The 20,918-nt window shown below is 49.0% G+C and overlaps 5 protein-coding genes across 5 annotated transcripts; 2 read left to right on the top strand and 3 right to left on the bottom strand.

The window, feature by feature from the left end:
- Positions 1–1,168: 1,168 nt before the first annotated feature.
- On the bottom strand, positions 1,169–2,073 carry LOC117833561 (uncharacterized). The gene has a single exon (XM_034713114.1). The coding sequence runs from the start codon at positions 2,017–2,019 to the stop codon at positions 1,468–1,470; it is 552 nt and encodes a 183-aa protein (XP_034569005.1). The 5' UTR covers positions 2,020–2,073; the 3' UTR covers positions 1,169–1,467.
- Positions 2,074–5,116: 3,043 nt separating this feature from the next.
- Positions 5,117–9,748, top strand: LOC117866922 (IQ domain-containing protein IQM3). Its single transcript, XM_034751219.2, has 9 exons — positions 5,117–5,502; positions 6,802–6,913; positions 7,021–7,086; positions 7,259–7,347; positions 7,507–7,594; positions 8,126–8,272; positions 8,395–8,487; positions 9,012–9,113; positions 9,201–9,748. The coding sequence occupies exons 1-9, from the start codon at positions 5,405–5,407 to the stop codon at positions 9,600–9,602; spliced, it is 1,197 nt and encodes a 398-aa protein (XP_034607110.1). The 5' UTR covers positions 5,117–5,404; the 3' UTR covers positions 9,603–9,748.
- A 246-nt stretch (positions 9,749–9,994) lies between these two features.
- LOC117866925 (probable glycosyltransferase 3) lies at positions 9,995–11,999 on the top strand. The gene has a single exon (XM_034751224.2). The coding sequence runs from the start codon at positions 10,398–10,400 to the stop codon at positions 11,778–11,780; it is 1,383 nt and encodes a 460-aa protein (XP_034607115.1). The 5' UTR covers positions 9,995–10,397; the 3' UTR covers positions 11,781–11,999.
- Positions 12,000–12,085: 86 nt separating this feature from the next.
- Positions 12,086–14,129, bottom strand: LOC117866435 (probable glycosyltransferase 3). Its single transcript, XM_034750641.2, has one exon. It carries the CDS (start codon positions 13,959–13,961, stop codon positions 12,468–12,470), a length of 1,494 nt encoding a protein of 497 aa, XP_034606532.1. The 5' UTR covers positions 13,962–14,129; the 3' UTR covers positions 12,086–12,467.
- A 983-nt stretch (positions 14,130–15,112) lies between these two features.
- On the bottom strand, positions 15,113–19,909 carry LOC117866434 (serine/threonine-protein kinase AGC1-5). The gene is made up of 2 exons (XM_034750640.2): positions 19,131–19,909; positions 15,113–16,578 (listed from the first exon to the last, which is right to left on the bottom strand). The coding sequence occupies exons 1-2, from the start codon at positions 19,718–19,720 to the stop codon at positions 15,663–15,665; spliced, it is 1,506 nt and encodes a 501-aa protein (XP_034606531.1). The 5' UTR covers positions 19,721–19,909; the 3' UTR covers positions 15,113–15,662.
- Between the last annotated feature and the right edge of the window lie 1,009 nt (positions 19,910–20,918).

Here is a 20,918-nt window from a genome sequence, read left to right as displayed (position 1 = left end):
CCCGTTGGTAAGCCCCCCGCCAGTGGCTGAGTTTTAGTCCCGGTTGATGAACCTTTAGTCACGGGTCAAATTTAAACTGAGACAAAAGGGGGTGGATGGAAGGTGAGTTCTCTATTAGTGTCTCTTCAACCTCAACTTTGGAGTTATAGCGCTGATCCTGAAATTCCAAGAAGCAAATCAAATTCAGGAATATAGGTCGACTGTCTGCGCAAAATGATTTTTTTAAAATCTTCACTAAAGCGGCCTGTTTTAGAACAAGTTCAGTTGTGGATCATATAATTATCCCAACTCAAACGACTTTTAAGCAAGGACGTATATGAAGGAGTCGTCATCTTGCATGAGACCATGTTCATGATGAGCTACGTTGAAGGAAACAAAGTGGGTTATTTTATAAAAATTGATTTTGAAAGGGCTTACGATAAAGCGAGATGGCCGTTCCTACTGCAAACACTTCAAATAGAAGGGTTCTCATCCAAGTGAATATCTTGGATACTATTTTTTTTTGTTTCTGGTTGGAGTGTGGCAATAAATGTTAATGTTCTTATTTTTCCAAACCCGAGTAGGACCCAGGAATCATTTTCTGAATGGAGTCTGGCTGGAACCGGGATTGGTAACAAGGAAAAAATCTTCAACAAGGAGATCCTTTATCCCCCATTTTATTTAACATTATAGCAGACATGTTAGCAATCATAATTAAAAGGACCAATGCGTGTGGACAAGATAGCGGTGTGGTGCTACCTCTATTAGATGGAGGCATACTTCATATGCGAGAAGGCTGATGCAAATATTTTCTTACTTGGTATTTCCTCCGTATCGAAATATTTGTCGATGTTGACTTCTGATCATGGTGTTTGACTATTCATCTTATTCAAAAAATATGTACGTAGTGTTTGTTTAGTTTGTAATTAATTATCAGCAATGATATTGTAAGCATGACTGATCTTTTTGTATATTTGCATTAAATTTTTGAATAAGACAAATAATCAAACATCGTGGTAAAAAGTCAACAGCGATAAATAAGTAGTAGCACGAAGTGCATCGATCTTTATGTTGCATATCATTGAGTGATACATCGACCTTTATGTTGCATATCATCTTATGATCGAATTCGAACATGTATAACAACTGCAGGACACGTAGTAGCGTGAAAAATACTTGACAGGAGAAGTAATAATGAAAGCATTTAATCAATATAGATTCTTCCAATAAATATATGTATTTGGTGAGCACACGTACAAAACACAACATGATTACACGAACATGCATTTCACACACGTTACATGCATCTGTAGATCTCAATCTCATCCGCATGCAGATACGGCGCATGCATTCGCATACAGCAGGATGAGCTCGTTATTCTATAGTGTATGTATGTATATAGTACGTATACGAGTAGTTAATTGGACGCACGCGGACATGATCGCATGCATATACATGCGGCACATTTTGGGTCGTGCGTACGCATTCTCATGGAAGTACGTTCAGGCTCTGCCCACGCACGCATGTGTAGGGGCCAGCCAAGTTGGGCTTGACGAGGCCGACGATGGTGATGTTAGTAGAGGGAAAGCACACGCATACTTTGGTGCTGGTGCCTTGGGGGACCGGCTTAGGGAAGAGAGTCAGGACGATACCGCGTCTAAGGTACACCGGCTTCGCTAATACAAGCGCGGCGAGGTTAGGGAAGCCAGAAGGACAAGGACCTTGGGATGGTGCCGGGGCAGGCGTGGGCACAGGTGCTGGCGTCGGAGCTGGAGTGGGTGCTGGCGTCGGAGCTGGCGTCGGAGCTGGAGTCGGTGCAGGCGTCGGAGCTGGAGTGGGTGCTGGCGTCGGTGCAGGCGTCGGAGCCGGGGTTGGTGCTGGAGTAGGCGTAGGTGTAGGGGCCGGCACCGGCGCTGGAGCTGGAGTCGGTGCCGGCGTAGGAGCGGGTGTCTGGGCCCGCACAGAAGTGGCCAATATGAGTGCTGCCACGGCTAGGAACATGAGAGCAGGGGAAGCTATGGAGGACTTGTTGGATGCCATCGCTACCTAGCTGTGTTCCCAAATCCCAACCGTGTGTGTTTGTGTGCCTGCTTCAAGTTTGCCGATACCTGGTATTTATAGGCCAGCGGGCATGCAGGGTGATCGCTCGGCAGAAGCTAGTGTCTGCATTGGCCTAGCGTAGCCGCCTAGCAGCGTGTGCACGCAAGCCAGTCAGGTTGCAAGTGTCTCTCCGGGGTTATCGTACACCGATGAAGCCAAAGTTTCCACCCATGGAGCGTGTCCTCCTTGACATCTGATCTCTCCATCGGCTCCAAATTAAAACGACGACGATGCACAAGTTTTCAGTGGTGGAGGGAGGGGGGCAGGGGCTTGGATTCCCTATGGTTTCCGATTTTCCACTGAAATTTTTTGAATTGAACCAAATTCAAAAAAAATACTATTGCTGGTTCCCCTAACAATGAAAAAAAAATGAGTTCCTGGCTATACCCTGCACGCTAGTGTTTCATGCTTACGACTACCTGCTAGCATTTCCAGTTTGTGGACCTGGAGACTACTTGCAACAAAACCTAGTGCAAGGCTGGCCTGGGCTGGGCATGGGGCCGTGATCGCCTGGAGACTGGATTGGCCGCTGGAGTCATGGACCTAGCGCCTAACTCTTGACAGAATAGCACTAGTACGCTGTACATGTATCGCATGCATCAAACCGCCATGCGTGATACTAAGATACTTTGAATCATCGATCGGTCGATGGAGCACGTGGAACGCTGTAGACTTTGTGGCAGTTGTACGTGCTGTAGACTTTAGTTAGCCTACGTTTGACCAAATTTATAGAAAAAAGGATCTCATCGCAGGCACGCCGGCGTATAACTAACCAATAAAATGTGATGTGATGTATGCTGGTGGCGTGCATGAATGAGGCGCTGTTATACGTCGGTGTGCCTACGATGAGATTTTTTTTTATAAATTTGATCAAACTTATGCTAACCACAATATCTTAGATTTCAGGCAGAGGGAGCATCTCTCTAATGACTTTTTTCTGCCATGATTCACTCAGTGCGTGCAGGATAAAGTTATCACTAAGCTTGTGACTAATTTCATTTTGTTGTTCCTATGTATCGTCATTTATGGTTTTACTATATTATACTTAGAGCTGCTCCTACGTAAAGCAGTTGCGCGAAGTCCGAGAATTTCTGTAAGGGTGGTCTAATTAAGACTCTAACATATGAGCTATTAGTGAGGTTGGCAAAATGCATGGGTGGTTCCTGAACCTGTCTTACTGTTACTGTGTTATTTAGGTCTCTAAACACTCAAAATATATTTTAAGGTGCTAAACTTATCCCAAGGTACCATCTAGATATCTAAATTCTTAAAATAAATTTCTAGATTCCACATTTCTCCCGAAATGTCATCCGGAGCCGTTAAACTCTCTAAATACCTTTTTAGATCCTTAAACTCATAACGTCATTACTAAACCAAACGGAGGGAAAGATTAGGACTCCTAGTTCTCATGATAGATCTCGCCCCTTCCTGCCACCGTGATGTTTTCTCTCCTGCCCAGGCTACTGTGTCCTAGCTCCAGCAATCAAGCATCGGCGACACTGCAACAAACCTCACCTTCTGGTTGCAAGACCCATGCCTGAGCCTATGCACCAGCCAGATCTTAGCCCCTAGTCATCCTCCAACTCCTACACCATCGTCACTAGCCTCCTGCTCCACCATCCTCTCATGCTTAGCACCTGACAAGATTTCGGACCGAAAATGCAGTTTGAGACTTTATTGGGGACTTGGATAACACCCTGAGAAAAGTTCAGGGACTTCAAATACATTTTGAGAGTTTGGGAATCTAGATGATGACATCGCCCTAAGATAAGTTCATAATCCAATAATGCATTTTGAGAGTTCAGAAACCTAGATGATACCACTAGAGATGTTCGGGATCCACCTGATGCTTGCTGTTTGCGGCGAGGGCAGTGGTTCCATGCAGGCTGTTGCCGCGCCGAGCAAGAGAGAAGAAGGAGCTTGTCGGGCTGGCGGTTTGTGCTGAATCTGAGCTCGGTCCTGTTGGAGAGAATGAATGGTTCGGTTTCGGTTCCGAAAAGCAAAAAGAAAAGAAGAGGAAGGAAGAAACAAAGAGTGAGCCGGTCCAAATGGTGTTTAGGATTTAATCTAACTCAAATTATGTTGAAATGAACTTCTATCGAATTTTGAAATACACTTTCCAAACAAGAAACCCCAGATGCAAACTATTTGGCATGACCCGTGAGCCAAACAAAAATATATAACCTATATTGACTATTTTGTTTAATTTAGAAACTATTTATTTCATATAATTAAGTGTTGTGCTATTAACTAATTGTTGGAATATTTTATAAATAAGAAAAAAACTGATTTTATTGATTTTGTTTATTCACAGCCCAAAATAAAAATTTTGGGGTGTGACACTGAATCTCACAAAAAAGGCCCCTTGCATGTGGCTAGTTTCAGAGCAAGTCATGGGTATCCGGCCTTTGGTCTTTTTTCGATCCTGCAGCTTGCGAAAAAATTCTTTTTACTGCAATACCTTGGAGCAAGTCCTCCACGAGGGATGAGTTTTTACTGTAGCTTTGCGTTGATATTTCTGTATTGCAAAAGTGAAAAGGTCGGACTCTTGGTTTGTTCTTGCTTAATTCCTAGCTAGAATTCAGCAGTTTCTTGTCTGACTTACATTGTTGCACAAATAGCGCTTTTGTGAAGGAATATCCTTTTTTTAATCTTGATGAAGCAATGAATCTCCTATGTCTAATATCTTACCACAAGGATAGCACTGATCATGCAACCCAATGAATCACCCGTGCAGCGGGTTCACCTGCCGGCGACCAACAACATGGACAGATCGCCAATTCGCCACCATCAACACATCATGGCACATGCTACGTACGCCCGGCTGGGAAGACGTGCACGAGAGGCGCCCGTCTGCTACGGCGCAGGAACCGTTCCGGGAACATGACACCAGACCATCACTAGTGCTCCTCTCTCGTGGAGACGATGATGCGCAAGAATGACAGCTCTGAAATACCTACACAGCCTACGACTGGCCTCGGTCGGGGTCATCTTCTTCTTTTGATAACGAACCATATGCCATTATTGTTAATTCTGGTGAGGGCTCCTTCAAAAGAGAATTAACAATTGCATGCGCAGAATGCGTGGTATACTTCTTGTTACCAGGATTATAGTAGTCTTAGTCTAAAGGCGAACGGGAATGGGATGCTTTCCTGCGCCTACTCGTGAAGGCTAGCTGCAGTCATCCTCTGCCTCGCGACCAAGCTAAAACTGCTTGCTCGGTCTTCATAGAAATCAGAAGCTGGAGACGGAGGCGGCTTTCCCTCCGGCCGGCTTCGGCGCTGCGGATTCTCCGAGGTGCCCGGTTGCGGGAAACGGCGGCAGCATGGATGACGCGGCGGCGACCAAGCTGCAGAAGGCGTACCGTGGCTACCGGACCAGGCGGAAGCTCGCCGATTCCGCCGTCGTTGTAGAAGAGCTCTGGTAACGAGACCCCACACCACTTTTGCCCTTTCCTTTCTCTCTTCCTCTGCTTTACCTCTTCTTTTTTATAGACGACTCCTCTCCTCTGCTCTTTCTTAGTTTCCCTGGGTGAGATTTCTCCAGGTTTGTTTTTTTGAAGCGAATTTCTCCAGGTTTGTTCGATTGAATCTTATTGTAAAATACATATATATACGTGCACAATTTCAATTAGCAGCACTAATTCACCAACTCTAATTCCCTCACCTTTTATAAGCTTGAGTAAACATATTCAACAGCATAGCAGTAACCTAGAATTAAAAAAATATTGTAATTTTAACAAAATATATACTCCCTCCATTCTGAATTGCAAGGTATTTTGGTTTGTTCTAATAAGTCAAACTAATGTTAATTTGACCAAATTGTAGTCGAAGGAGCATAATTAGATTCATTACAAAATATATTTTCATAATTTACTTATTTAATGTGTTAGATGATCAAACTTACCAAATTGTAGAAAAGAGCAATAATATTTAACGTATCAAATGAGCATAATTAGATTCATTACGAAATATATTTTTATAATTTACTTATTTAATGTGTTAGATGATCAAACTTAGAGTAATTTGACTTAGAACAAATAAAAATCCTTATATTTCAAGACGGAGGGAGTAAATTTCAAAAAGCAGCAAAACATCTCTATTAAGGTATAGCAAAAATATGAGAAAAAGGACAATTTATTTAAAAATTCACTACAATTTTAACAAATACTTTGCATGTTCGGACATGACCAAATTGAAGATGATGATGCAAAGATATTTAACGTGTTTGAGTTTTATGTGGTTGACAACAAAAAGAGAATCTATAGCCTAGACTTGGGATTTATAATCCCAACTATGGATCCTTTGATACCTGCTAGCTTATGTATCCATATTTTACAACATCATTGCAAGGTTCCCAGGGTAACCAAAATCCATGTGGTCATCATTTTTATAATTAGCTAGCCTTGGTTAGAATATAGTATAGCTTTGTCTTCTTGAATCCAATTATAAACTTAAGTTGGTTTAAAATTTTTACGTGTTTTAGTACATTGGTGCTCTAAGTGATTAATTATGTAGGCCATTTTAATTTGCTACTTTGGAAGATATTTTTTCCTGTAACTTTTCCCTACCACTTATCTTGTTTTGGTTCTTGATACTATGTATTATTTGGAGTTCATGGAGAATGCAAGGTCCCAAAGAAAAACTAAATTGATTCTCCTTGATGCGTGTCCAAATAAGTTTTGATAAAACAATAATAGGGTTTGAGTTTGGATGAATGAAGGTGGCAAGCGCTGAACTTTGCACGGCTCAACCATAGCACTATCTCCTTCGTTGAACCCAAGCCTAAGAGTGTAGCATCACATTGGAATCGAGTTAGCCTCAAAGCATCTAAGGTTTCAATCGCTATACTTCACAAATGTTCATTATGCTGGGAAATCTCATTTTGTTTTGACTTCTCCGACATCGCTCTCTTTGTCATATATTTATGTGATTGACCCAGGTTGGTCAAGGTCTCTCTAGAGATAGCAAGGCTCTCAAGTTGGCTTCACAGCACTGGCTCGAGGCTGTGAGTATAACTAGTACCAATCCACTACCACTACTTTTAATTCAATATTAATTACTCTTAGGATTTTTCATTGTAACTGCATGTGGGTTAAAAGATGCCACTTTCAGCATATTCAACACTCTCAACGGTAGCGCTATAATAATATATAATATATCCACTGGTTGCTTTGTAGATCGATCCACAACATCGGTCTGGGCACAACCTGCACTTCTACTATGATTTTTGGTGCCAAAGCCAAGCCAGCCAGCCCTTCTTCTATTGGTGAGAACATACTGCATTTGCATATTTTCGTAATAGAACAAGTTGATGCAGTTGGCATAACATATGATAATATATATGTGCATATTGAAAAACTTTTGAGCAATTTAAGATGTTAGTTCGATTGCATGGCAATTTTAGCAAGTCCGCTTCCATTTGCAGGCTTGATGTTGGGAATGGAAAATATATTGATCTCCCTGAGTGTCCAAGAACTCTGCTTAAGAAGCAATGCATAAAATACCTCGGTCCTGTAAGAAATATATGTTCAGGCTATCTTTATCCATAAATCGTGCCATATATCGGTATCAAAATATTGCGAGAAGAGTTTGTATAAGGGCTTGACACTTTACCCATAAAACCTCAATTTAGTTATATGATGCTTTTTTTTATTAAATGCCACTATTGTTGTTATGTAAAGATAAGTTCACCTTTTCAAAGATATTTTTTCCCTGTTCAAATATGTGTTGCATATTTTTGTAATATTTTTATTAATAATAAAATTGTTGATATGCTGTATTTTTACATAGCCTCAAATATCAATTATTGTTTTAAATGAAACGTGAATATCATCTGCCATGACCTGACCTACTTTTGTTCATGCTACTTATTTGTTTTTTCTCATTAGTTATGACTATGCAAAAATGCATTTGACTTTAAACACGGCACACTGCTAAATTGGAAAAAAGGAATTCTTTGTTAGACAAGCTCTTCATTCGGTTTCTACTAAACATACTACTACTATGTATGAAGTAAGTTCTATTAAGTTCCCTATGTTCTACAGCGAGAGCATGAGCTCTATGAATACATCATTAATGAGGGAAAGGTTATCCATAAGCAATCTGGAGAACCACTTGATACAAGCCAAGGTCCTGAAGAAGCTGAGTGGATTTTTGTAATGAGCACAGCAAGAAAACTTTATTCTGGCAAGGTACCTTGTTTACTTTTTCAACGACTTCCATACTTGCAATGCTCTAGAAACAATATTATAGCAATTCTTTTAGCTTATGATTAGGCCAATATATATTTCTATAACCTGATTTATTCATCCAGAAGGAGAAAGGTGTATTTCAGCACTCTAGCTTTTTAGCAGGAGGTGCTATCATAGCTGCTGGAAAACTTACAGCAGAAAATGGAGTGATCAAGGTATTGTTGTATGCCCCACTGTGACATCACTGTTTGATGTGGTGCTTTTTTTTACTTTCTTGGTAAAAAAACACTTTGTTTTTATTTGTAAAAAAATCCTTAGTATTCTTGCTTATGTTGTTCATTAATTCTAAATTTATGACCAAGCCGAATATATATGTTTTTGTCCAACAGTTGATGATCCCTTAATTAATTCACTATTATACAAATTTAAAAACAAGAATTCAGAGATACATCTGTTTTCAAGGATAAATGTTCAATACATATCAAAAGTTTGATCTTATTTATAAATATGTTTGTGACTTGTGGAGTTAGCATAGCAAAATGTATACTTTTGTATCTACTATAGTCCTACCCATCAAGTTAGTTACTTATCTTGAAACAACCACCATGGAAGTTAATTGCGACGGCCATGGATTTTGTTGACCCCTTGTATTTCTGCCTAGAGCAAAAGATAGTATTATTCCATACTTTGATTTGTCCTGCTCTCATGTTTTTCTATTTTTTTATTATTTTTGGATAAGTCCATCGTGACCTACAGTGGTCATTACAAGCCAAGCATGGAGAACCTCGTCAATTTCATGAAATTCCTTGAAGAGAGTGGGGTTGATCTCAAAGAAATCAAGGTAGACCAATATAGTCATCACAATATCAGATTTACATATGTTGTCATAGATGGGTTTTCTCATAAGGAGCTAGTTTTGACCATTCAGGCACGTCCATTCACCAAAGATGACTGCTGCGACGATCCAACGCCTAACGATACACAGAACATTGTCGTTTCTGCCAATACCCCACAAGTGGTTCTCTCTCCAAACACAATGGAAGGTGATGAAGGCAAGGATGCTCCTGAAGAACAAGCCAAGCTAACATACCAAAGAACCTTATCAGGTGGTTTGCGTAGCCCAAAAGCTGCCATTGATGTCCCGCAGAAGGCAATTCTTGAGAGGATAAAATCCAAGAGCGAGTCTAAATCTTACCAGCTTGGGCACAAGTTGTCCATGAAATGGAGCACTGGGGCTGGTCCAAGGATTGGGTGTGTGAATGATTATCCAGCTGAGATCAGAATGCAAGCAATGGAAATGGTAGACCTGTCACACCGGCCTAGAGCATGAAGTCTACGCCAACTGTAATTATTATTTTATTCCGAAAGGATGGCAAGATCTTTGCCATAGTTTTTAAGGAAAACAGGGCTCAAAAACCACATAATAATAACAAGAGACATCCCCTGCAACTATTGGTTACAGTAATTTTGCATTGACACTATTGTTCTGTGATGCAGAGATCCGACTCTTGGTTTGTTCTTGCTTCCTATACTGCAGAATTCAGCAAGTGTGCAAAGTTGAGTGAATTATATTTTTGCAGAAATAGGGCTTTGGTGAAGAATCTCCCTTTTTTACCCCTTAGAACAATTAATCTCCTATATATCTAGTATCTTACAGCCAGGGTAGATTTGCGTTACTACTAAAATCTTAAAGGAAGCCCTATAGTAAATAATATCGCTACATGCACAGCCCTCGGTTGAAGAAGCACACACTGTCACACTCTCCAATTATAGTCAACAAAGAGCACAGCATGCAGAACCTCACGATAGTCACATTCTGACATCTCCCTACGGGACGGTGAGCATATAGTAATGCAGAACGGGAATCGTGCTCTCGCCTGCCGTACCTCTCTGCAAAATCCGAGCAATTTCGTATTCACCTCCTCCCTCGTAGTTCCCGCGCCCCCGCTGACTTCCACTGCACACAAACGTGCCACCTCCTGGAACCGAACGTTCCTGCCTGCTCCTGCTCGTCCAAAACCCTGTCCCTCCTCCCTATACATCTAACTCCACCCGACAGCCCCATCAATCACTAGCTCTCACAGCTTCCAACGACGATCGAGAGATCCATCCGCGAGGTAGCAGCATGGGGGTGGCCGGCGGCGGTGGGCGGATGCGTGCGAGCAGCATCAAGAAGCAGCGGCAGCGGACCATGAACAACATCAAGATCACGCTCCTCTGCGGCTTCATCACCGTGCTTGTCCTCCGCGGCACCGCCGGCTTCAACCTCCTCGTCAACAGCGGCGACCCCGACGGCGCCGCTGCCGACGCCAAGGTCGTCGAGGACATCGAGCGCATCCTCGCCGAGATCCGCTCCGACTCCGAGCCCGACGAGGTCGTAGTCTTCGTCGGGGACGGCGGCTCCTCCTCCTCGTCGTCCCCCAGTAACGTGACGGCCGGCGGCTTCGGCAACTTCTCGTTCTCGCCGTCGGCGACGCTGATCAAGGTGAAGGAGTACAGCCTGGGCCCCAAGGTGAGCGACTGGGACTCCCAGCGCCAGGAGTGGCTGTCCCGGCACCCGGAGTTCCCTTCCCGCGACGCGCGCGGCAACCCGAAGGTCCTGCTCGTCACCGGCTCGCCGCCGGGGCCCTGCGACAACCCCGCCGGCGACCACTACCTCCTCAAGGCGATCAAGAACAAGATCGACTACTGCCGGCTCCACGGCATGGACATCGTGCACAACATGGCGCACCTGGACCCGGAGCTGACGGGGTACTGGTCCAAGATCCCGCTGGTGCGCCGCCTCATGCTGGCGCACCCGGAGGTGGAGTGGATCTGGTGGATGGACAGCGACGCCATCTTCACCGACATGGCCTTCGAGCTCCCGTTCTCCCGCTACGAGGGCCGCAACCTCGTCGTCCACGGCTACCCGGACCTCCTCTTCGAGAAGCGCTCCTGGATCTCCCTCAACGCCGGCATCTTCCTGCTCCGCAACTGCCAGTGGTCGCTGGACCTGCTTGACGCGTGGGTGCCCATGGGCCCAAGAGGCCCGTCCCGCATCGAGGCCGGGAAGCTGCTGACGGCGAGCCTGTCCGGCCGGCCACCGTTCGAGGCCGACGACCAGTCGGTGCTGATCCACCTGCTGCTCATCCAGAAGGACAAGTGGATGGAGAAGGTGCAAATCGAGACGGAGTTCTACCTCCATGGCTTCTGGACGGGGCTGGTGGACAGGTACGAGCAGATGATGGAGGAGCACCACCCGGGGCTCGGCGACGACCGCTGGCCGTTCATCACGCACTTCGTCGGGTGCAAGACCTGCGGGAGGTACGAGGACTACCCGCTGGAGCGGTGCCTGAGGGGGATGGAGCGCGCCTTCAACTTCGCCGACAACCAGGTGCTCAGGCTCTACGGCTTCCAGCACCGGTCGCTGGTGAGCGCCAAGGTCAGGAGGGTCACCGACCCGAGGGCCAACCCGCTCGAGGCCAAGGAGGCCGCGCTCAAGATGGACGCCAAGTTCCAGCGCGTCTAGTAGGCCTCGTTGGAGAGAGAGGGAGACTATGTTCTTGAAAGTTACAAGTTTTTCTGAGTTCTTTGTTTGTTCTTGGCTTTCAGTTTTGCAGTAGCTAGTGCAAGCAGTAAGTGTGTTCGATGTTTTTAGTTGGATTCAGAGCAATACGAAATAGGCAAGAAATGCATGGTTCAAACAATGCGACTGTGAATTGTGCCACTAATACACAACAATTCTTCAGATTTCGCTGGTACTAGTTGTTTTGTTTAGGATTCAGGTCAAAATGAAACAGGCAAGAAACGTATGGTTCAAACACAGTATTTTGAGTTGTAGCACTAATGCTCGTCAGAGTGGCTTCGTTTCAGTTCTCTTTGCACAACAAATGCGCAAATATTTTATCTGAAGAATTGGTAGTGCTATCATTTTCATCAGCAGATCTATGCTATGTCAAAGCTGGGAAATCTGATCAATTAGTACTTTAGACAGAGATTTCAGAGTCAGCGTGACTTCAATTAGTACTATTTACTGAAGACTCTGAACGTAGCAATGTTTGAACCTCTTCCGCCAATTCATTTGTCCTGAGTCCTGACTCAACCCAGAACTAAAACAACAAACAAGTAACTGCAGATCACTTGCTGTATGTTCTTGTTGCTGTGTGTGCTAGCTCTAGCTACTGCAAACTGAAATACAAGAACATTAAAAAAATTATCAAATCTCAGGCGTCCATCCCAGCCTCTTCAGAATTCTTTCAAGAACAGAGTCTCTCTTTCCTTTGCGCTTTCGATTTCTGCGTACATCATGGCTCTTGACATCCGGGTCCTTGGGTTTCTTCAAGAAAGAGATAGCCTCCTCCTTAGCCTCCAGCGGGTTCGCCGACCGGTTCGTCACCCGCCTGACCTCGGCGCTCGCCAGCGACTCGTGCCGGAAGCCGTACAGCCGGAGAACCTGGTTATCGGCGAAGTTGAAGGCGCGTTCCATTCCCCTGACGCACCGGTCCAGCGGGTACTCGTCACTGGAATTGCCGCCGCTCCTGATTGACCTGCCGACGCCGCCGCCGCAAGGCTTGCATCCGACGAAGTGCGTGACGAACGGCCACCGGTCGTCGCCGTAACCCGGGTGGTGCTTCTCCATCGCCTGCTCGTACCGATCGACGAGCCCCGACCAGTGGCCGTGCAGGTAGTACTCGTTCTCGAGGTACACCTTCTCCATCCACCGCTCCTTCTCGGTGATCAGCAGGTGGATGAGCGCCGACTGGTCGTCGGCCTCGAACGCCGGCCGTCCATGGAGGGTCGCCGTCAGCAGCTTGCCGGCGTCGTTGCGGGCGCGGCCTCTGGACCCCATCACGGCCCAGGCGTCGAGCAGCTCCAGCGACCACTGGCAGTTCCGGATCAGGAAGCTGCCGGTGCTGACGGCGACCCAGGAGCGGAGCTGGAAGAGGAGGTAGGAATTGCCGTGGACGACGAGGTGGGCGCCCTCGTAGCGCGCGAGTGGGAGCTCGAACCCCATGTCGGTGACGAGCGCGTCGCCGTCCACCCACCATAGCCACTCCACCTCCGGGTGCGCGAGCATGAGGCGGCGCAGCAGCGGGAGCTTGGCCCAGCCGCCCGTGAGCTCGCCGTCGAGGCGCGCAGTGATGTGCGCGAGCTCGATGCCGTGGAGGCGGCAGTAGTCGATCTTGTTCTTAGTCGCCCGGAGCAGGAAGTGGTCGCCGGCGGGGTCGTCGCAGGGCCCCGGCGGCGAGGCCGTGACGAGCAGGACGCGCGGGTTGCCGCGCGCATCGCGGGACGGGAACCCCGGGTTCAGGTGCAGCCACCGCCGGCGCCTGGCGTTCCACCGCGTGACCCGGGGCCCCAGACTGTAGTTCGCCGTCGACCACGCGCTGCCGCGGTCGTAGTACCGCGTTGCCCGGGTCGACGGCGATGTGTTGCCGTCGTCGTTGGGTTCGGGGTCGGGGTCGGAGTCGGCGCGGATCTCGCGGAGGATGCGCTCGATGTCCTCTGTGGCCTTTGCGCCGGGCGGCGCGCGGTCGGAGCCGGCGATGTAGACGAGGCGGCGGTTGACGCCGACGGTGCCGCGGAGGACGAGGAACGTGACGAAGGCGCAGAGCAGGGTGAACCTGATGTTGTTGATGGCCCGCTGTGTGAGCTTGCTGCTGCTGCCCCGCGGCTGCAGCAGCCATCCGCCGCCCGCCGGCGTACGCATTCGATCGCTGCGTTGCAAACGCTGTGGGGGATAGTGGCTGAGTGGGTCGTGGGGGCGTGCCGGCGACGGAGCAGGCAGGATCTTGGGTTTGACTGAAGGGAAGTCAGCGGGGCGCGGGAAGTTCGAGGGAGAGTTGATTATGAAATTCCTCGATTTGCAGTGTGGCAGGTTGTCAGAAAAGCTTGATTGCCGAACGCTGCTAGTGACGTGGGATGACTGGAGTACATGACTAGCCCTGCAGCTTGGGCCCATCAAGAGGAAATCCATATCTTGGGCCGGGCCGAAGAAAGGCCTGATGATTTCCAGTTGAAATTATTGTCTGCCCCAGGCAGGGCCAGCCCAACAAGGGCATCAGGCCTAAAATTATTATCGTGTTGGGCTAAATCTCTCGACATTGGAGTTTCTGTGTTATTCTTCTTAGGGAAAAAAAAGATCCTCAAGCACCAAACCAAACGTTCTCTCTCAGTTAATAAGTGGCTTGAGTTTTTAAATGTTTGTGAACGAAAAAAAAAAAGAATCATCTTATGTTTGGACATGGAAGATGCAAGCACACAGTGTTCTCATCCGGTGAAGTGAAGGTGAAGCAGCAGCATCTTCTTTGGATTTGCCGCATTTCATCTGTGTCAGCGTAGACTGGCATGCATTCGATGGCACGTCCTGTAGAACGATCATTGCAACTGCAGTTTGTGTATCCTTTAGGCCTTTTATACTCCTTTTACCACTGGCTTTGCCTTTCTATACAGTCCAGCTGGTATGGTAGTAACTTTTCTCTGTGCGCAGCAGCGTCTTTACCGCTTTACATTCCCTTCCTCCCTCTTTCACGCCCATCGCCTCTAGAAGTAGGCGTCGTCCGGCCGTGAACCGGCCGCGGGTGATGTGATCATACAGCGCGAGGCGCACGAGCGCGGCGTGAAAGAAATTCCTTCCCAGGCCCACTGCTGCTCCCATCATCGTCTCCGCGTCTCGTGTCCCCTGGTTGCCGCCCAAGCCCCGGACCTCGTATCATTAGCCGCGCGCCTGCCCTGACGAGGTCCCTCCCCCACCTCATCTCCAACTCGCCGCTCATGCTTACATCAACTGCACATCTCCTTGCCATCTGCCAAGAATGAATTGGACTTGTGCTTTTCTACGTTCTTAATGGTACTAGCAAGTAATTAACGATGGTATATGATAACACAACAAGTGAAAAACTCAAGAACATGCATGATACAATTCCAAAAAGGTCCTGCTTGGAACACGAGATTTCACAAGAATTTCCTATGCGTTCCAAGCAACACCCCCGCATGTATTAGCTCTAGCTAGCTACACATTTTCCAGAGACAGGCACTAACCAATGCGACCTGGCAATTGCCACAACTGAAGCCAGGTTAAGACATGTACTAGTGCTAAAAACTGCAACAAGAACGGCATTAAGTTATTCATACAGCGTGCGCATTGTCGCCTGCTTGCCATGGCGCAAGAGCTCTCGGAGACAGGCAGCTCGCAACCACTTGAGGCGACAGCGCGCGGTGTCCCCCCCGACCCGGCTGCCTCGTGCTCGCGCCGTGGTCCATCCCCCACCACGTGCACGCGCGCCGGCTCGGCCGGACTCAGACAAGAGCTGCCTGATCGGGTCCCGGCGATGGCATCAGGCCGGGCAGGGCAGGCAGCTTCTTTTCACACACGCGCAGGTCGACATATGGACGCTTCTCCTTGGCTTGTCTAGTAGTACTCCACGGGCGTGCCGGGACAACTGTCGTCGTCGTCCGACATGCCGTCATCGTTGGCGCTGCTGCCGGCACCGCCACCACCAGCCGCACCACCCTTGACATTATTCCCCAAGCTGAACGGCGGCGGCACGTACGGTGGCGTGGCGCACCGGAGCAGCGCCCAGTTGACGCCGCTGAAGAACGGGTGCCGCTTGATCGCGGCCGCGCCAACCGTGGCGCCGAGCCGCCGGGCGGGGTCCTTGGCGAGTAGCGCGGTGACGAGGTCCTTGGCGACCGACGACACCGAGGGCTCCTTGGGGAACTCGAGCGCGCGCGCCACGATGTTTGCCAGCGTCATCTCATTGTCGTAGCCCTTGAACGGGGTCACCCCGTAGAGGAGCTCGAAGATGAAGACGCCCAGCGTCCACCAGTCGACGGAGCTGCCGTGGCCTTCCCCGGACACGATCTCGGGCGCCAGGTACTCGTGCGTGCCGACGAACGACATGGACCGGAGCTCCACTGGCTCGGCAACAAACTCCAGCTCGAGCCCACCACTGCCGCCGGAGGGGAATCTGCTGATGTTTCCGCTGTTGGACGACGACGGCTTCTTGGTGCGCCAGCGCCGGCGCCGGCGGCTGCGGCCGCGGCCGGGGAAGAGCTGGAAGCAGGACACGGTGGGGACGATGCAGGAGGAGATGGTGCAGGACGTGGACACGGCGGCGGAGCGGCCGGCGAGGGAGGAGAGCGGGTCGGAGATGACGTGAGCGGGCGTGGGCGCGGTGGGGTCGCACTTGAGGGAGAGGTCGAAGTCGGTGAGCATGATGTGGCCGTCGGCGCGGACGAGGACGTTCTCGGGCTTGAGGTCGCGGTACACGATGTCCACCATGTGGATGTACTCCAGCGCGGCAACCACCTCGGCCGCGTAGAACCTGTGTGACAGTGCCGGCATTAATTAGCTGCTAGGTCTTGATTTGCGCTCAAAATTCATCATTTAGCAGTGTCATCATGCATAATCAAATCTGTCATTTTTTTTTGTTTCCCCATCAGTAATCATTTGACAGGTTGCCACCACACGTAAATTTGATCTGAAATTCATTTTTAGCACTGCTATCATTCATAATCAAATGCGTCCAACTGTAGGCCAAAAAAATCATTGCAAACTTTGCGTTGAGCTTGGATCAACTGCAGCTGCATCCACACCAGCAATTGGTTAGACGTTGATAGAACTAGCAAAGCTGCGCGTGTTCATGGCAGCTGCAAGTGCAATTGCATGCTGAAAAAGCGTGCGTGTGCATGCTCGACTTTGCTCACATCACATGCCTGTAACCAAAAGAGCCAAGGAGGCCAGCCACAGCCACACCTGTGCTGCAGTGCTGGCGTGCAACCACTAACGGCAAGGTCAGTAACCTGTACTGTGTTCTGCTCCAGTGCAGAGGATCGGAGCAGAGGTAACAGGTTGCAGACGGCGGAAAAGGCATCAGACAGTGCTCGAATTAGCGCATCATGGTGGCGTGGCTGTTGGGAGTTGCACGGTGGGGGAGCCTGGACCGACTGACGGCTCTAGTTTAATGCTGCAAAGGAATGCAACCCCCATGTGTGCATGGCAATTGTTAATCCCTTCCTTGGGTTTACTGCTAGACTGATCCAAGTGAGAAGAACTCAAGAAGTTCCCCCATGCATGTGTGCATGCAATTTTTAATCCTTGCCTTGGGGTTAGATTAGATTAACCCTTACAAGAAATGCCCTAGCTAGCTAAGATGGCTTCAACCGAGACCGGTCATAGGCTGTGTATGTGTTTCAGAGCTGCCATTCTTGCGCATCACATGTGGGTTAATAAAAAGGCCTCCTTGACCAACGCAAAGCAGCATCTACATCAAAAGACTGCATGGCATGTACTGATGGCATGGTGCCATGTTCCTGGAACCGCTTCCAGCGCCGCAGCACACGGGCGCCGCTCGTGCCCGTCGTCTCAGCCCGGCCGTACCATGTGGCGGTGCCACGATGCTCCGTCCGATGGTGGCTGGTGATCTCCATGTTGTCGTTGGTCGCCGGCAGCTGGTGGTGAACCCGCAGCGTGTACCATCGCAATTCACAACGCTACGGTTGGTTAGTATACTGGTACGTGTGTGTGGGAAGCCGCGTCTCACGGCCAAGGAGTACGTGCTTGGAATTTTTTTGAGCCGTGCGACGTGAACCTCTTCAATAATGAGCCGAAACAGACTAGATTAAGTATCTCTTTTTTAACCAAAAAAATAAAATAAAAATGAAAGCACTAGCGCCCAAAAGTGTGCAACTGAGGTACTACTCTGTTAGGTGGACCCATGTACTAGCATCGAGGCCTTGACTGACGAACGTATCCACATGATGCCGCAATCGTTTCAGCGACCGTAGCTGCAGCAGGAACCGAAATAAAAACCACCACCAGTCCACCACTCAACCACTGCAGCCTAGTATACTCCTAATACGTACGAACGTATTTTGCCGTCCGAGAAGTGAATAAAGTCACTATCCGTTCATACAGTGCGGTGTACAGTAGTGAAGGTGAGAGCCTGGGACCCAAGCCGGGATCACTTGAAGGTACGCACGACGCTACGCCTGGAAAGGAGCTTATAGCAAGCGCATATGCCGAGCACAGCTTTTACTTCCATGCATGGTAACATGGACAGGGGCTTGACTTGAGGGCTCCGCAGGAGGAGGAACACTGGTGGATCATATGGTGTGGGGGCTGTGTGGTGCTGATGACAGAGTCACAGTATAGTATGCATGGCTCAAAAGCAACAGACTGTGCTGTGACAGTGAGCTCCAATCCATGATGTCCGGTCTCCAAATTTTTTTTTCCCCTTCTTCAGATAACGAAACCGGATCATGGTGGGCCGGGCAAGTGTTTCCAGATTTAGTGTCCAACAGAAAAAAAAAATAGTTTCTTCTTCGTACTATTTCGCATCGCACTCGCACACTGCCGTTGCTTTTCTATTTGTGACCTGTTTCTATGATTCTATCGTTGTCGTTAAAGGATGCATCCAACAAGAGGGAAGCAATAATCTGACGTTGTGCAGCGCTCTCTGTTTTTCATGATCAAACGCATTCAGAGGAAACCAAGAACCAGGCGGATGCATGCCCAACCGAAGACACAAGGGGCCGACTGCATCCACTAGATCCTTAAACTATAGTGCACTACAAACACACGAAAGGATACAAAAAAAAAACAAGTAAAAAAGGAACAATAAAACACCAAAAGGAAACAAACAGAGCGCCGCAGCAATCAATCAAAACTGCAGGAAACCTGCCGGATTCTTCTTCCCCAAAAAGCCTAGAATCACTAGCTTTAATACCTACGGATCAACATGAATCGGGCCAACATTTTAGCCCCCAAAAATGGCCCTTTGAACATGAATACCCGTCAAAATTTCGAGGCACGCTCACTACATTCACGGCATGAATTCATGATCGCAGATGTGGATCAACACGGTAGGTATCGTACCTGACTGCGGCCTCGGAGAAGCGTCGGTGCGGCTGGCGCTGTCGCAGGACGTGGAGGTCGCCGCCGGGGCAGAACTCGGTGAGGAGGCAGGACCATCGGTCCCCCTCGGCGACGCCGTAGAGCCGCGGCAGGAACGGGTGGTCCACGGCCTCGAGGATCTCGCGCTCCGTGCGCGCGCGGCCCTCCTTGTTCCGCCCCTCCAGCTCCTTCCGGTCCATCACCTTCGCGGCCACCAGCACGGCACCCACGCCAGCGCCGCCGCCGCTGTTGGGCTTCTCCTTCTTCGCCCTGACCTCGGCGAGGTACACGCTGCCGATGTCCCCCGCGCCGAGCCGCCGCAGGAAGCGGATGTCGGAGAGGGAGACGGGCCCGAGGCGCGGGATTGTTTGCGTGGAGGCGGCGGCAGCGGTGGGCGTCGTGGAACGCGGCGGGAGCTGGAGGTGGTGGAGTGGACCCGAGGAGGAGGTGGAGCATGAGGCGGTGGCGGTGGAGACGGTGGAGGCGGAGCGGGAGCGCGAGGAGGAACCGAAGCTGAGGCTCTGCAGCTCGTCCACCGCGAGGTCCGCGGTGGCGTCGCCGTCGGGGGGCATTGCGACTTGCTGCGGCGCGCTGGTGGGATTGCGCTGGGCTCGGCTGCGGCAACTGCGGCCTGCGGGGGACAGGGGAGCCGAGGAGGAAGATGAAGAAGAGCAGAGGAGTGGTGGTGGCGATGGGGATTTTAATTTGAAGGGGACACGAGGGAGGTGGACGGTGATTGGATGGTGATGGGCCGGGCCGGAATTCCGAGAGACCCGTTGATTTCGTTTTTATATTTTTCTAGTCTTGGAATTCCGGGGAACATGCAGGCCCTGTTCTCCGGAGTGAGAGATCTTGTTTCCTTGCACTATTCCATTCCGTTTCCGTGGATGCTTGGAACATTCTACCCTGATTGCTGCCGCGAGCAGATCTGATCAGATTGTAACTAAGTTTGGCGCCTAAAAGTGTCTCCAATAATATGAGCTAGCACTAACTTTAAGTTAATCAATTTAGAGGAGAGAGGATATGCAGCAGCTAGTCTTGAATATTGTACAGCGAGAGAAATGTGCATTGGGAAATGAGCGAGATTATCTCTTCACTCCTAACTAGTCTCTTATCTTTTGTACTATAAACAATTAGTTCTACTTAAGAGTTGGATGGATTGCTGGAGACGTCCTAATTGCCATTGTGTTCCTTGAATTAGTGACTTTGACCTAACGGCTAGAGGACACGCTTAGAATAGTAGCTTACGACTGGGAAAGCATGATTTGCCGTGCAGCTGGCTCGACACCCCGGCCTTTCCGTTGTTTTCTTGTAAGTTTTCAAACCAGTTTCGGTGCTCGATTTATCTCGTGATCCGCAGAGGCAACAGCAGCTCTCAAAGTCGCATCGCATCAAATAATCAGGCCTGCGGTGGCCTAGCGCTAATTCCAGGTCGGACGTTTTGTGTTTGGAATCACAATAAGAAGAGGGAGACGACGACGAGTGGCAGAGAAGAGCCGAAGACATTTTGAACCGCTGGGCCTACTCTGATGGCGGCAATGTGATGGGATTTGTCTGATGACTCCAAATGGATGCGCCAAACCCATACCCCGATACCCAGAGAACGTGGGAGGCCCGTGGCCGCGCTGCTTTCTCCCGTAGCTGAGCGGAGCTGCCCTTTCTGGCTTTCTGCTCCCTCTCTAGCGATCAGGACGATCAAGCTGCCAGCAGCATATCTGTTTCTACGGATGGGATGGCTACTCTGAAGTCTGAATCTTTATCTCGAATGCT

The sequence above is a fragment of the Setaria viridis genome, chromosome 8 (assembly GCF_005286985.2).
Source record: "Setaria viridis chromosome 8, Setaria_viridis_v4.0, whole genome shotgun sequence".
NCBI classification, from domain to species: domain Eukaryota; kingdom Viridiplantae; phylum Streptophyta; class Magnoliopsida; order Poales; family Poaceae; genus Setaria; species Setaria viridis.
Note: the sequence above shows the minus strand (reverse complement) of the source record. Positions and strands in the feature narration are given on the sequence as shown.

What these genes read in the sequence shown, in the direction of transcription:
- LOC117866925 (XM_034751224.2), top strand. Translation starts at nt 10,398, where the DNA reads ATGGGGGTGGCCGGCGGCGGTGGGCGGATGCGTGCGAGCAGCATCAAG.
- LOC117866922 (XM_034751219.2), top strand. Translation starts at nt 5,405, where the DNA reads ATGGATGACGCGGCGGCGACCAAGCTGCAGAAGGCGTACCGTGGCTAC. An exon ending in TTAGCCTCAAAGCATCTAAG is followed by an intron (nt 6,914 to 7,020) that starts GTTTCAATCGCT and finishes TGATTGACCCAG; the next exon opens with GTTGGTCAAGGTCTCTCTAG. An exon ending in GAAAACTTTATTCTGGCAAG is followed by an intron (nt 8,273 to 8,394) that starts GTACCTTGTTTA and finishes TTATTCATCCAG; the next exon opens with AAGGAGAAAGGTGTATTTCA.
- LOC117833561 (XM_034713114.1), bottom strand. Translation starts at nt 2,019, where the DNA reads ATGGCATCCAACAAGTCCTCCATAGCTTCCCCTGCTCTCATGTTCCTA.
- LOC117866434 (XM_034750640.2), bottom strand. Translation starts at nt 19,720, where the DNA reads ATGCCCCCCGACGGCGACGCCACCGCGGACCTCGCGGTGGACGAGCTG. An exon ending in TTCTCCGAGGCCGCAGTCAG is followed by an intron (nt 16,579 to 19,130) that starts GTACGATACCTA and finishes ACTGTCACACAG; the next exon opens with GTTCTACGCGGCCGAGGTGG.
- LOC117866435 (XM_034750641.2), bottom strand. Translation starts at nt 13,961, where the DNA reads ATGCGTACGCCGGCGGGCGGCGGATGGCTGCTGCAGCCGCGGGGCAGC.